Genomic DNA, 14,786 nt, shown 5'->3' on the forward strand with positions numbered 1-14,786 from the left:
TTTAATGTTTTATTTATTTCTGAGAGAGGGAGAGAGAGATACAGCATGAGCAGGGGAGGGTCAGAGAGAGAGGGAGACACAGAATCTGAAGCAAACTCCAGGCTGTGAGCTAGCTGTCAGCACAGAGCCCGACACGGGGCTCAAACCCACAAACCGCAAGATCATGACCTGAGCCAAAGTCAGACGTTTAACCGACTGAGCCACCCGGGTGCCCCTACCCAGTTCTCTTTAAATACAATTTTCTCAATAGAAAATATTAGAGAAAGAGCCTAAATATGTATGAAAGTTAACATATATGAAAGCAAACATACACACGTAAAATGTGATTTCTTTCTATAGGTATTGGGCAAAAACGTTTGACTAATCCTCATCCTGCATCTAGCTCCAGTTATGCTTTTACTTGCTTGTAAAAAACAAAGTTAATCTAACTGATCTATTTACTTATAAAATGGGGAGATAGTTTTCTTCTCTAGTTCCTAAGAGGCTTTTTTAAAAAATGTAATGAGATAATATATGTGGAAAAAAGCTCTGGAAACTGGAAACTTTCTATACAAGTATTGGTACTATTGTAAATGTGTATTTAAGGGTTATAAGAAAAAGTTGCAAGGGATACAGAAATGCTGATGCATAGGAGCACATGTACCCCAATGTTCATAGCAGCACTCTCCACAATAGCTAAAACATGGAAAGAGCCTAAGTGTCCATCAACAGATGAATGGATCAAGAAGATGTGGTTTATCTATACCATGGAATACTACATGGCAATGAGAAAGGATGAAATCTGGCCATGTGTAGCAACATGGATGGACCTTGAGGGTGTTATGCTGAGCGAAATAAGTCAGGCAGAGAAGGACAAATATCATCTGTTTGCACGTATAGGAGGAGTAGGAGGAACTTGACGGAGGAACAAGGGGGAGAAGAAAGGGCGGAAATGGTGGGGGAAAGGGAGAGAGGCAAACCATGAGAGACTCTTGAATGCTGACAAAAACTGAGGACTGATGGATGTGGGGGGAGGGGGGATGAGCATGGAGGAGGACACTTGTGGGGATGAGCACTGGGTGTTATATGGAAACCATTTTGACAATAAACTATTTGTGAGAAAAAAACAAAAAAAAAGTTGCAGATGATATATATGAGTGTGAATTCTTTATGAACTTCAATTTTTTTAAAGTTTATTTCTTGACATTATACAAATGTGTAGGTAGGCATTTAGCTTCTTGCTGAAAATGTCTTGTTCTTGAGGGGGAAATGTGAGACTGAAGGAGCATTTAGTCTTTTTTTTTTAATGCATATTTATTTTTGAAAGAAAGGTAGTGCAAGGAGGGGAGGGGTAGAAAGGGGGAGACAGAGGATATGAAGCAGGCTCTGCACTGAAGCAGCAAGCCCGATGTGGGGCTAAAACTCACAAACAGGGAGATCATGACGTGAGCCAAATTCTGACACTCAACCAAGTGAGCCACCCTGGCCCCCCCTGTGAACTTCATTTGTTGTGATCTTCCTGCCTCTTATTTTTTTAATGTTTATTTATTTTTAAATATTTATGTATTTATTTTGAGAGAGAGAGAGAGCGCGCGCACTGCTCCAGCCTACACACAAACAGGGGAGGGACAGAGAGAGGCAGACAGAGAATCCCAAGCAGATTCCACGCTGTCAGCACAGAGCCCCATGCAGGGCTCCATCTCATGAACTGAGATCATGACCTGAGCCTAAACCAGAAGCCCCACACTTAACTGACTGAGCCACCCAGACACCCCTTCCTGCTTCTTAAATATAAATATAAATATAAATACAAATACAACATGACTGAAGTCTCTTTCTAAGTAGTGTCTCACGAAAAGCCTCACTTCAATTACTGTCAAAAACTGAATTGAAAAACTTCACGTAACAGACAATTATTAAGTTCTTACTGCACACAATCCCAGAGTTGGGTCTTTTTTATTCAGTAACCAATCTCTTGGATTTTTTTTAATGTTTATTCAGTTTTGAGAGAAAAAGAGAGAGAGAGAGCAGGGGAGGGGCAGAGAGAGAGGGAGACACAGAATCCAAAGCAGGCTCCAGGCTCTGGGCTGTTAGCACAGAGCCGAACATGGGGCTGAAACCCATGAACCTGAGATCATGACCTGAGCTGAAGTTGGACACAACCCTCTGAGCCACCCAGGCACCCCCTCTTGGATTTTTAAAAATCATATAAATAGGCTACTAAGCCAAAAATTACATAATCTTTATGCAAGGTTATTTTTCTTTCGATTTTGTTACTCATTCTGGAGGCAGTGATTTCACCTGGATAAAGACTCTATTACCAAAGTGTAACCTATATATACATATATACATATATACACACACACACACACAAGTTCTAACAGGTTGCGTGAAAACGGTTATCCAAATATACTGCTCTTCCTCGTGGAAACAACCCCTTATGATACGATCTGGTTTTTCCTGGACCTTGATTGTGGCTGTCCTTGAAAGGACAAGGGACAATTTGCTCTCCACAAATCGAGCTTAGTTCCATATAAAACGTGAGACACCGGGGCGGGTGGGAGGGTACGGAACAACTGACCCTCTCCCCCACTTTCCTTTCAAGATAGGAAACTACATTTGCATCCCTTAGCTAGTGATGGGCATCAAGTTTCAAAGAAGCATCTGACCCAGACTAGGGACACTGTCAGCTATCTTCGTAACTTTTGAGAGAAAAGCAGGCTGCAGCTAAGCCTCCATGGCCGGGTCTCAAGACCCGGAGGTAGTGGGTCAAGACGGGGAAGCCTTACCCTCCGGACTTTGTCCCTCCCAGATTTCTGAGCTGGCGAGCAGCAGCTCCGCACTGCAGCCCGAGCCAATTGTGAAAGGCTGAACGAAGCCCAGCCCAGCGGAAGGAACGGTTTCAGAGTTGTTTGTTTCTCCTTGATAAAGGAGCCCTTCCTTGTTCTTGCTTTTATTCTCTCTGGCGTGGGACGCAACAACCCTCCAGAAGCAATTTAGAGTGATTGGTGAAAGGAAACCAAAAGCTCGCCGCAACCAGAAGGATGAAATTCTTTCTGCAGTGCCTCCAGCTATTGCCCTTACTGATCATCTTCAGCTTAGAGTCGCTTCTGAAGCTTTTCATTCCTAAGAAGAGAAAATCAGTTACTGGAGAAATCGTCCTCATTACTGGAGCTGGACACGGAATTGGGAGACTAACTGCCTATGAATTTGCCAAACTTAAAAGCAAACTGGTTCTGTGGGATATAAATAAGGTAATAGTGCTCACTGTGTTTCTACCTTTTGGCACCTTTGCTCTGTAGACATGGATGCATTCTGTAGGCAACAACCCCTTACAGCGTCTCTATAAAGTCGGTAGAAAAAACTACTGTTGGTGTTTTATAGATTAATTAATGTATTTATGGTTACAGGATAAATGGACTTAGACAGTATAAGATTCCTAGTTACTACCCATCACTAATTTGGCATTGTAAATGTATACTTCCTTTTGCCCTGAAAATAATTTGTAATCTCCTCCAGAGCCTGATTTAGTTGACCCTTCTATCTTAATCAGATGGGAAAAGTAATTGTTTTAAGCTAGTCAATTAAAAGTAAGAAGTTTGTACCTGTTAAGGAAAAAATCCTACTGGTTGTTACTGAGATAAGTGGATTTAAAAAGATACCCAACAAAAACCAACATCACTGTATCATAGCAGTTGCCAAAAGTAATTTTTAAGATCATCTTTTTGTTAAAAACAATACAAAAGAAACTCTTTGAGGTGCCTGGCTGGCTCAGTCAGCAGAGCATGCCCCTCTTGATCTCGAGGTTGTTGAGTTCAAACCCCACATTGGGCATAGAGTTTACTTTTAAAAATAAAATTAAAAATTTGAAAGAAAAAAAACCGTTTCAACGTACACAGTGTTTCACAAGCATAGGTATAGGCTTAAGGAGATAGGAAGACTTTGAATCTAATCTTTTACTTGGCCAGTGGTAGATGGGCAGAGTTCCAGAAGGCACCTGATGGCCTGAAATGCCATTCCTTACACATTAGTCAACACCCAGCTCTGTAAACAAGAATTTAGGGATTGCGATGTTACATGAGAGTTCACCCAATGAGTGTGTGATTAAGATAGCAATCAACAAGTATTTATTATTTGTTGCATAGATCGTAAGAACACAGTGGCAAACAGACCACAGGGTCCCCTGTATTCAATTCCATAGGGAAAATAGACTTTAATTATGTGCAATGAAAGATACAAACTAGGCCCAGTCCAATATGATGTGGTCAGTGTGGTGAATGTCTGGCGGGGAGTTGGGCCAAATTCAGCAGAGCTCTCCACTTCTTCACGAGCTACCTTCTAACTTCATAGAGCTTTAGGTTCCTTTTCTGTAAAAGGAATAAAATAATGGTACTTGTCTTAAATTATACCAAATAGCATGCACAAAACGTTTAGCAGTGTCTGTCACATGGTAAACACACATTAGTTCTTATTCACAAAGTGAAATTTAAGCTAACTTGAGGAATTCAGGTGTAAGAATTAGGATACCCATCTGTGTTAATGACTCCCAATGCCCTGTTCTTGTTTATACAAAATTTTCTCTGATTTGGAGTCAAGTACTTTTATCCAACAAATATTTATTGAGCACCTACTATCTGCCAGGCACCATTCTAATGCAGACTGAGGACTCAGCAATCAGAAAAACACAAACCTTAAGAACTAGGGACAATAAATAGGACATGCTGTATAATAAATTATGTAATTGCTGGGTGGTGATAAGTATAAAGAAAAATAGTGTGAAAGGGGATAGGAACTCTATGGCAGGTGGGGGACAGGTATTAACATGTTGATCTTATACAGAAAGGCCCACTGAGTTGGAGATCATTCAGTCAGAAGAGGCTGAGGGTGCAGTGAGCCCCTCACCTATCTCTGCAGAAAGGGATCAGCAATGCAAGGACTGGCACAGAGTGAGGGAAAGGAGAGTAGTAAAAAAAAAGTGTAGATCTGTGCTTTCCAACACAGTGGTAGGTAGTAGCTACTAGTCACTTGTTGCTGTTGAGCATTTGAAATGTGGCTCATCTGAATTAAAATACGATATAGGTGTAAATATACACAGGATTTCAAAGACATTATGAAAAAACTTATGTTGACTTTCTTACAACTTTTCTGTGGATTACGTTGAAATATATTTCATTATAATAATAAATATTCCAAAATAATATTTTGGATTATTTTATTATTATTTTAATGTTTATTTATTTTTGAGAGAGAGAGACCAAGTGTGAGCAGGGAAGGGGCAGAGAGGAAGGGAGACACAGAATCCGAAGCAGGCTCCAGGCTCTGAGCTTCAGCACAGAGCCTGACGCGGGATTTGAACTCAGAAACGGTGAGATCATGGCCTGAGCCAAAGTAGGATGTTCAACCAATCCAGCCACCCAGGTACCCCTATTTTGGATTATTTTAAGTAAAATATATTACTGAATTAAATTTTATTTTCTCAGGTGTGGCCAGCAGAAAAATTGAAATTAAAGTGCGTGTCTCACGTTATATTTTTATGAGACAGCGCTGGTCTAGAGACTTAAGTAGCGGCAGCTCCAGATAATAAAGTTTCCTGCAAAGTATTGTTTGCACTTTGGCTTTTCCTGGGAGAGCCATTGGAGGATTTTGAGACAGATTCTAGGCTGCTGGGTGGCAGGGAGAGCGATTAGGAGACATACAGTAATCCAGGCAAGAGATGTTGCTGATTTTGCCGACTAGATAGGCAGTAAGGGAAGTGGCAGAATATTAAGAATAATGTAGTATTTATTATATTAAATGTATTTCATTTAAGTAAACCTTCTATTATTATGAGATTATATCCTTCCTATTTTTTTGTGGATTTTATTTATTTGACGAAATTACAGTGATAGTAACTGATAGTTTGTGTTGGTTATAATGTCCTTATTTGGCCACACAAAAGATTAGCAGTCCAAGGTGCCTGGATGGCTCAGTTGGTTAAGCGTCCAACTTCGCTCAAGTTGTGATCTCGTGATTCGTGGGTTCGTCGGTTCGTGCCCTGGTCAGGCTCTGCACTGTCAAGTCGGAGCCTGGAGCCTGCTTTGGATTCTTGTCTCCCTCTCTCTGTCCCTCCCTGGCTTGTTCTCTTTCAAGAATAAATAAATAAACATTTAAAAATTTAGTAAAATAAATAAATTTTTTAAAAATTTTAAATAAGAAAAAAAATTGGCAGTCTTGGCTCAGTATATACACCACAGTCCACTTTTCTTGCAATTTTACATATTTTAAAATTATGAAAGTCTGAGAACCACTAAACCTGACTAGGGAGAACGGAACCTAGAGATGTAAATTTCTGGGCTGGTGGCTCAGTGGACAAGGAATGATAAAAGAGTAGAGTTTCAGATTGTTTTCTGATCTAGCAGGAAGGGCAGGGAGGGGCCAGATCAAATTCTTCCCCCCAGGGTTCAAAGACAAATTGTCTCCAGAAACAATTTCTCAGATTAAGTCAAGCAGCAAGGTTAGCCATGTCCAAAGATACTTACTCAGGGCCTATGTCTTCCTACTCATCCTGAGGTCCATAAAAAAGGAGCATGGATTTCAGGAGGGATTAGTGGTGTCTTCAGCTTTGTTATTCTGCTGAGATTCATGCCATCAATTTTTTATTGCCTAATGTAGATAATCATATTTCTTGACCATTCTCCCCCATATGCCTGGTTAGATAAGTTTGTGAAGATAAATTTATAGCAAGTACTGAGCCCGTAGTTAGTATATACTCATAGACTTTATCAAATGGAAAAGTGAATTAATGAATGGAAAAAAACGAAGGAAATAATCAGAAAAACATGTAAATATATTTAGTAGTCTAGGTAATGAGCAAAGAGTTTTCTTTGTAGCGATAGAGGACAAAGAATTAGTAAGGACTTAAAGGAGAGCCCAGGATTAAAAATTGAGAACAGAATCCAACATATTAGGAAAAAAGGTTAGCACGGGAAATCCTGAAGAATGATGAGCAGTTCCACCCAGCTGAGAAAAATTTTGAGGATCTGCTTATTTTTTATTTCTTACCAAATGAATATGGAGCTGACTAAAAATTTTCCTGGCAGAATTTTAAACTTAAATTTCTTGCATTAAAAAAAAAATAGGGTTTTTTTGGCGTAGTTCTGAAGGCGTGGAGTGCAGACCTTGTCCCTAAGTGAGGAAGACCAGGGAAATAGGCCAAAGTGTGACTGCCAACGTAAAGGAAGGGAAGAAAGGGTATGTTTGTCATTACCCATTCTGTGCGTTGACAGAGAAAGCCAACAAGCACTAAGCAAATTTCCACAAATGGAGTTTCGTTGTAAAATTTGTTCCAAATAAGAACTGAACTTTATAAAGACCCAAAGAATCACTACAATATACTAAAACTTTTTTTTATTGTAGTAAAGTACGTATAACATAAAAATTCCCATTTTAATCATTGTTTAGTGTTGAGTTTAGTTGTGTTAAGAACATTCACATTGTTATCAAATGACCTCTCCTGGCCATCTCCAGAACTTTTTCATCATCCCAGACTGAAACTTTGCACCCATTAAACAATTACTCCCTAGTCTCCTCCCCCTCAGCCTCTGGCACCCACCATTCTACTTCCTGCCTCTGTGTATTTGACTACACTAGGCATCTCAAATAACAAGAATTATGCAGTATTTGTCCTTTTGTTTCTGGCTTGTTTCACTAAGCTTAATATCATCAAGGTTCATCCATGGTGTAGAATGTGTCAAAATTTTATTACTTTTGAAGGCTGAATAACGTTCCATTTTGTGTTCATAACACGTAAATGAAGTATACTTTTTAAATTTTATTTTTTTATTTCAAGTTTTAATTTACATTCTTGTTAACTTATATGGCGAAATCGGTTGCAAGTGTAGAATTTAGTGATTCATCACATACATAAAACACCCAGTGCTCATCACAAGTGCCCTCCTTAACCATAACCCATTTAGCCCACCCCCCAACCTCCCCTCAGGCAACTCTCGTGTTTGTTCTCTGTAGTTAAATCTCTTCTGGTTTGCTTACTCCCATCTTTTGCTTTCCCTTCCCCTATGTTCATCTGTTTGTTTCTTTAATTCCACATATGAATGAAATCATGATGTTTGTCTTTCTCTGACAGATCTATTTCACTTAGTATAATATACTCAAGCTCCATCCACTTCAGTGAAAATGGCAAGATTTCATTCTTTTTGATGGCTGAGTAAGAAAGAGCCAAAAGCTGCCTGTTAGGTACAGAAAAGCAACAAAAGGTTTCAATGTCCCTTGGGAAATAAGGGCTCCTCACCAGAGTATACTACAGTTTGTGTGAGAGATTTCAGTAAAAGGGAAAACACCCTATTTGCTTTTATTGCCACAGTTAAGTTCAGTGAGTAAACTGCACGTTCTTAGCATAGCTCTCCAGATTTAGGTTTTCTCCATGAGTAATTGCAGGTTATCAGCAAATCACATTACTGTTCTGTTCTATCATTCTCTCTGTGGCTAAATATAGTAAATCCATCCACTTGTGAGTTAGCTGACAATAGTTTCTTGGTTTGCAGCGTTCACAGACTAAACTTCAATCCAAGGTATTGTTTGAGACATTCTTAAAAATTAAAAAAAGCTACAAAATTGGTAAAGGCAAACCAACAAGCAAAAATGGAAACAAAAAAAAAAAAAGAAAAACAAAAACGGAACTCTATGGTCTGATCCTGAATTTAAGTAATAAAATTAGTGCTGCAAATTGGGGTCATCATTCTGTTTCTCAAATCTGCTTGTGACCTCCATCTGACTAGTTGCAACACCATGTTGCCAGTTCCTTAAACTAAAAAGCAAGGACTTAAGCTTTGGTTCTTCCCACCTTCCTCATCCAGTCACCAAGTCCTACTGATTTTACCTCCTGAAGATATATTTTAAGGCTCATTCTATTCTTTACATTCTTTCTAGTAGTGCCACAGTTAAGCCTGTATCCTCTCTTGGCTGAATCATTGGAACTGCCTATGAATTTTTCTTTCTTCTTTTTTCTTTCTTTTCTTTCTTCCTGTTGACCCCTAAAATGTCCTCCATACTTTAGTAAGAGTAATCAGTATAATACTGATTATATGACATGTAATACTGATTATATCATAACAAATCGGAGCCTATGATTTAATCAGTGGCTCCCCACTGAGTTGCTACTTCTAGCAACTGACTGATATTCATGCCAGTGAAACCTTCTAGTTTCTGCAGCTTGCGCCGAATATCTCACTGGGCCTGGCCTACGAAAGCCGCATTAATCATCCACTCATTCGCTGGTTGGCGGGGTTTCTTCAGGTTCTCCTGACTGTATGGGCTTTTTAACCTCTGGCCGGTATTTGGAGGCAGCCATGAGGCGAGCCAGGATTATTTTACAGCTCTCTTCAGTACAGACTTTTAGCCAAGGAGGCCGGGACAGGACCAGGTCTTGCCAACAATTAATATAAGGAAATTGGTCAGGGTGGCCTGGGTCCCCTGCAATGACTCTGAACACCTGGCCAACTGGTACCTTATCAAGTGAGCCCTCAGAGGGCCAGCCCACCCCAAAGGATGGCCAGTNTTTTCATTTTCTATTTCTTTGTCTCCCATATATGGTAATACACATAAACATGCAGTCTGATTAAGTTGTTTCAGTTTACAGGAACATGAGGGATGTAGGCAGCTGGACTCATATCTAGGTGACCTTGAAGTCTTCTCTCTTCTTCATTTTTTTCTTTCTCCATAGGGAGGGGTTCCTACCACACTACTACACTGTGACTAAGATCTATACTCTGTCTCCTTCATACTTGTGTCCACCAGGTTCTTCCAAGCACCATGATTAAACATTAAAATGTTCCAAGAATGAGTGAATGAATGGATGAATGAACTGTAATCAACCTGTTATCTATTTATTTTGCAGCCAGAAAATTGATGTATGTGAATAATTTCTTAGTGACATAAAAAAGCTTAATGTTATGTTTTTAAATCTTGATATGGAATACACACACACATACATTCACAAAGTATGTAAAATTCATGACTTACAAAACTAGTATTTTAAGATTTTTTTGTTTGTTTATTTTTGAGAGAGAGGGAGAGAAATCTAGTGCAAGCAGAGGGAGGGACAGAGAGAGACGGATACACAGAACAGAACCCAATGCAGGCCTTGAACTCACAAACCGTGAACTCATTGACCTAAGATAACTAAGATAAAGTTGGACACTTAACCAAATGAGCCACTCAGGCACCTAAGATTTTTATGTTCTTTAAAAGAGCTTGCTTTAAGTTCAGTTCCAAATAAAAGAAGCTAGTCAAAGTAGTGAGAACGAAGTGTACCTATATCCCTGCCAAAAATGCATTCAGTTTGATTCTTGCCTAATGCCTAATGCTAACAATCTGACTATCCTTCATTATATTCAGCTGTTGATATAATAGGTTCATGTCATTCATTTTGTTCTCTTTTGTTGTTGTTGCCTTTGCTAGCATGGAATTGAGGACACAGCTGCAGAATGCAGGAGACTGGGTGCGAAGGCTCACGCGTTTGTGGTAGACTGCAGTAATCGAGAAGATATTTACAGCTCTGCGAAGAAGGTGAAATTTTACATTTGGTTAGGATTACATCATGTCAGAGCTGGGAAGGATTCTGGCGATGACCTCGTCACGATGCAAAGTAGCAGAAGTTTTGTGACTTGCCCAAGGTTGGGTAGCCAGCTAGTGGCAGACTCAGAACTATAATCTAGAATTGAGGCTCCCAGATTTTAGTGTGTTCTGGAATCTTCCAGAGAGCTTGCTAAAAAATAAACACCCCAATGGTTTCTTTCAGTGGATCAAGGGCTGGGCTCAGGAATCTGCATGTTTAGTACCTTCCACACCCACACCTTACCAATCTAATTCTGCTACAGGTAAATTCTTGGATGATGTTGTGAATCATGGCAGGGTCTTCTGACAACCAAAGAACTGCATTAGGGAGTTAGGATAAAATTAACTGCTTATCAGGCTTTGATCATAGATTTATTTCTATAAAGCATTATTTGTCTCTTCTGTTTATAACCGAGATGTGCTATATATATATGTATAATATATGTACATCATATATATAATGGGGTTTCACTCTGAACACATTTATACATATACTCGTTAACTAAATACTACAGTAGTAAGAAGATCAGTAGAATTACCTGGGCAAATTCCTTAAAACACACATTCTTGGACCTCATCCCCGGATGATCTGATTTCAGCACAGTATAAAGATTCTGATTCAGCCACCCTTGAGAACCTCTTTGTTTAGGGAATTTTAGATTTGAGGACATTTTTAACTACTGTTCTTGAATTGTAATCTTTTATTTCAAACTGATGCTTCGATTACTGGTGAGGCCTGAGCAAAGACAAAAGAATAAATAGAAATTACCCAGGCTAGTGGCGGGAAATAGCTTTCCTGGAAGGGGTTACAGTAAGAGCAGGGTCTGTAGACAAGAAACGTCTGAATTTAACAATAACTGTTTTACTTAAAATTAACAATGGATTTCCTTCATAGAGATGTACACACTTTCAGTTAATACTAGGTATATCATTGCAAGTTTCTTAACTTCTCTGTGCCTAAGTTTTCTCAAATATAACAGCAGCTCCTATCACAGGGTTGTTAGGAGGATTAAGTGAATTAATGACATAAAGTGTTTAGATCAGTACCTGGCACACAGTAATCACTTCTAGACTCATCTGGAAATAAGCAGTTCTGGAAAAGATACTTTCATTATTTGAACCTATTCCATCCATGTGTTTTAACTATGGTGTTTTTACTGAAATTGCTCAAGAATAAACTATATGCTTAAACAGAATATTCACAATGATGTGATTATCAGATATTCTGAAGTTTTCATGTGGTTATTTTAGTATCAGGACATTTTTATGTCACCTATCCATTTAAACTCCTGGCTTTCTTTCTTTTTTCTTTTTTAAATTTGTTTAAGTTTATTTATCTTTGAGAGAGAGAGAGAGAGACAGAGCATGGGAGGGTGGGGGGAGGCAGAGAGAAAGGGAGACAAAGAATCTGAAGCAGGCTCCAGGCTCTGAGCTGTTAGCACAGAGCCTGATGCTGGGCTCAAACCCATGAACTGTGAGACCATGGTCTGAGCCAAAGTGAGACGCTTAACCAACTGAGCCACCCAGGTGCCTCATGGCTGGCTTTCATTATTGAGAAATGTGCAAACCAGACATTTGCACTGTGGGGAGAAAATAGATCCAGATGAGGAGCTCAAGTATGAAGAAAGGGACAAACGTGTCAGGGCAAATGCTTTGACAGTTTAAAAAAATCAAAGTCCTATTGCTTTGAAGGCATTATAGCAGCTCCAGCATTTCAACCACATACAATGTCCTGTTTTTCTTAATGTCTTGGGGCATTATTCTGAACAGTTTTCATATTGTGCTAGAGATGTGGGTATAGTTATAAATAGTGTTGACCGAAGGCCAAAGACCTTAGCTTGACTCTTTAGTAATTTAAATAACAACCTGATGAAATTCATTTCTGGCTGACAAGCCTTCAGCAGTTTGCACACTGATGTCCTGCTGGGTCTCTGATGGGTATTCCACCTCGTGGCTTCCTTTCTGTTCGAGGTTTGAGGCTTGTCTTGGGCTCTGAGGTCAGAAGATCTGCGAGAGTCTCAGCTCCATGTGACCTTTAATAGCCATGTTATCTATGGCAAGAAACAGCATTCTGTGTTTCATGTTTCTCCTCTCTGAAGTGAGCATACCAAGAGTTGCCAGCTCATAGAATTATAGCAAGAAGTAAATGAGATAAATAATGAAATCCTGCAAAATGCATAGCACAACAAGAGCCTTTAATAGGCTATTTGCCACATCCCCTAGTCCCCCAGCACACTGCGGCACTATTTTATAGTGATAACTCCTAACAGAAGTTAGCTTTTATTTGGAACAGTGTATAACAGAATGCATTGTAACTCTAGGGTCTATCCACCAAGAAGCTTAGTTACTCAAAGAACCATAAAAATATCAGATAAGATATTCTTGTGTTGCCAGCCCGTAGGCCAACTGCCATCTAGGTAACCTAGATTGGTGAGCAATAGAATGGAGTGACCACAAAAATAAACAGAAGATGAGACTAGATTAATGGTATAATCAGTTTTACATAGTTCCTCACCATAGTCCGTGCTTTTGCCAATTAATTAAAAAAACATTTTTTTTCCTTACCCTTTTAAGTAGTAGTTAAAAAACAAATGCTGGGTTTTTGTCACTGGTTTTGTTTTTGTTAGCCAAATGCTTCTCAGGGTATAATCAGTAGAGCAAAGTTAAGAGACTAAATTGCAAAAGAAAATTTCTACCTGCAAGGCTTCTAGGTCTAGCTGTGTTGAAATTAAGATTAAAACGTTCTTTTTTCCATGTTGACATATAGATTACAAAACCACCTCTGATGTAAAAACACATAGTTCTTTCATGATCCTTGCATGCAAACCTTTCTTTGTAACTCTTAATGATGCAGATATTTGTCTTATTTTTAAAGGTGAAAGCAGAAATTGGAGATGTTAGTATTTTAGTAAATAATGCTGGTGTAGTCTACACATCGGATTTGTTTGCTACACAAGACCCCCAAATTGAAAAGACTTTTGAAGTTAATATACTTGCACATTTCTGGGTAGGTATGACTTCTTTTATGAGAACATTCCCTTTTATAAAACCCAAAGATTATGTTTAAAGTCAGCAGACATAAAGATGTATCAAATCAATACTGAAGTTTTCTCTAGGCACTAAGGAAAACATCATACAAAGAGGTCATGTTTGAGGGTGCCTGGCTGGTGCCAGAGGAAAAGCATGCAACTCTTGATCTCAGGGTCATGAGTTCGAGCCCCACATTGGGTGTAGAGATTATTAAAAAAATAAACTTTAAAACAAAAGTCAATTTTATTTTTTTTTTCATTTTTTAATGTTTATTCATTTTTGAGAGAGAAGGGGGGAGGGGCAGAGAAAGGAAGAGACACAGAATCAGAAGCAGGCTCCAGACTCCAGGCTTTGAGCAAGCAGTACAGGGCCCAACACAGGGAGTCAAACCCACAAACTGCAAGATCATGACCTGAGCCAAAGTTGGACGCTAAGCCAACAGAGCCACCCAGGTGCCCCCAAAAAAGTCAATTCTCTTTCCTTTTTTTTTTTTTTTTTAGTTATTTTTGAGACAGAGAGAGACAGAGCATGAGCAAGGGAGAGGCAGAGAGAGAGGGAGACATGAATCTGAAACAGGCTCCAGGCTCTGAGCTGTCAGCACAGAGCCCGATGTGGGGCTTGAACCTGCAAACTGCGAGATCATGACCTGAGCTGAAGCTGGACGCTCAACTGACTGAGCCATCCAGGCACCCCTCCTTTTTTTTTTTTTTTTAAATGTTTATTTATTTTTGAGAGAGAGACAGAGCGTGAGCAGGGAAGGGACAGAAAGAGAGAGGGAGACACAGACTCTGAAGCAGGCTCCAGCTCTGATCTGTCAGCACAGAGCCTGCCACGGAGCTCAAACCCACGAACCATGAGATATGACCTGAGCCAAAGTTGGATGCTCAACCGAATGAGCCACCCAGATGCCCCCAGGAAGTCAGTTTTCATCCTGTGGCCAAATCTCATCAACCATTCTCCCTTCCCCCTTAAAAAATTAATAATAATAATTAATAATAAACTTCAGGTGTTATATATGTTTTAATTTTAAACTGGATTCTTAAAAAAATAAAAAATCTCACATCTCTGTGTGATCTTGTTTATGAAAGAAGGGATTAAGGGTTATCCAAGTCCCCTTCTGTGGTTCCATTAGAGATGAGCCCAGTTTGCTTTCAGATTCTCATGAG

General features: G+C 39.4%; 2 protein-coding genes across 3 annotated transcripts in view; one reads left to right on the plus strand and one right to left on the minus strand.

The window, feature by feature from the left end:
• NUDT9 (nudix hydrolase 9) overlaps positions 1 to 2,792 on the minus strand; it is a 46,094-nt gene extending 43,302 nt beyond the window's left edge. The window contains exon 1 of the mRNA XM_077765134.1: positions 2,769 to 2,792. The gene's annotated coding sequence lies outside the window, so the exon portion shown is untranslated. The remainder of the gene's footprint in view (positions 1 to 2,768) is intronic.
• A 69-nt stretch (positions 2,793 to 2,861) lies between these two features.
• The window catches only part of HSD17B11 (hydroxysteroid 17-beta dehydrogenase 11), a 38,238-nt gene continuing 26,313 nt past the window's right edge, over positions 2,862 to 14,786 (plus strand). The window contains exons 1-3 of one of the 2 annotated variants that reach the window (XM_077765136.1): positions 2,862 to 3,233; positions 10,435 to 10,542; positions 13,466 to 13,597. In XM_077765136.1, the coding sequence (XP_077621262.1) occupies positions 3,024 to 3,233; positions 10,435 to 10,542; positions 13,466 to 13,597 (450 nt within the window). In that variant the 5' untranslated portion in view covers positions 2,862 to 3,023. The remainder of the gene's footprint in view (positions 3,234 to 10,434; positions 10,543 to 13,465; positions 13,598 to 14,786) is intronic. The other variant, XM_077765135.1, reaches the window with a different exon arrangement.

Source organism: Crocuta crocuta, unplaced genomic scaffold (assembly GCF_008692635.1).
Source record: "Crocuta crocuta isolate KB4526 unplaced genomic scaffold, BGI_CrCroc_1.0 scaffold134, whole genome shotgun sequence".
Lineage (NCBI taxonomy): Eukaryota > Metazoa > Chordata > Mammalia > Carnivora > Hyaenidae > Crocuta > Crocuta crocuta.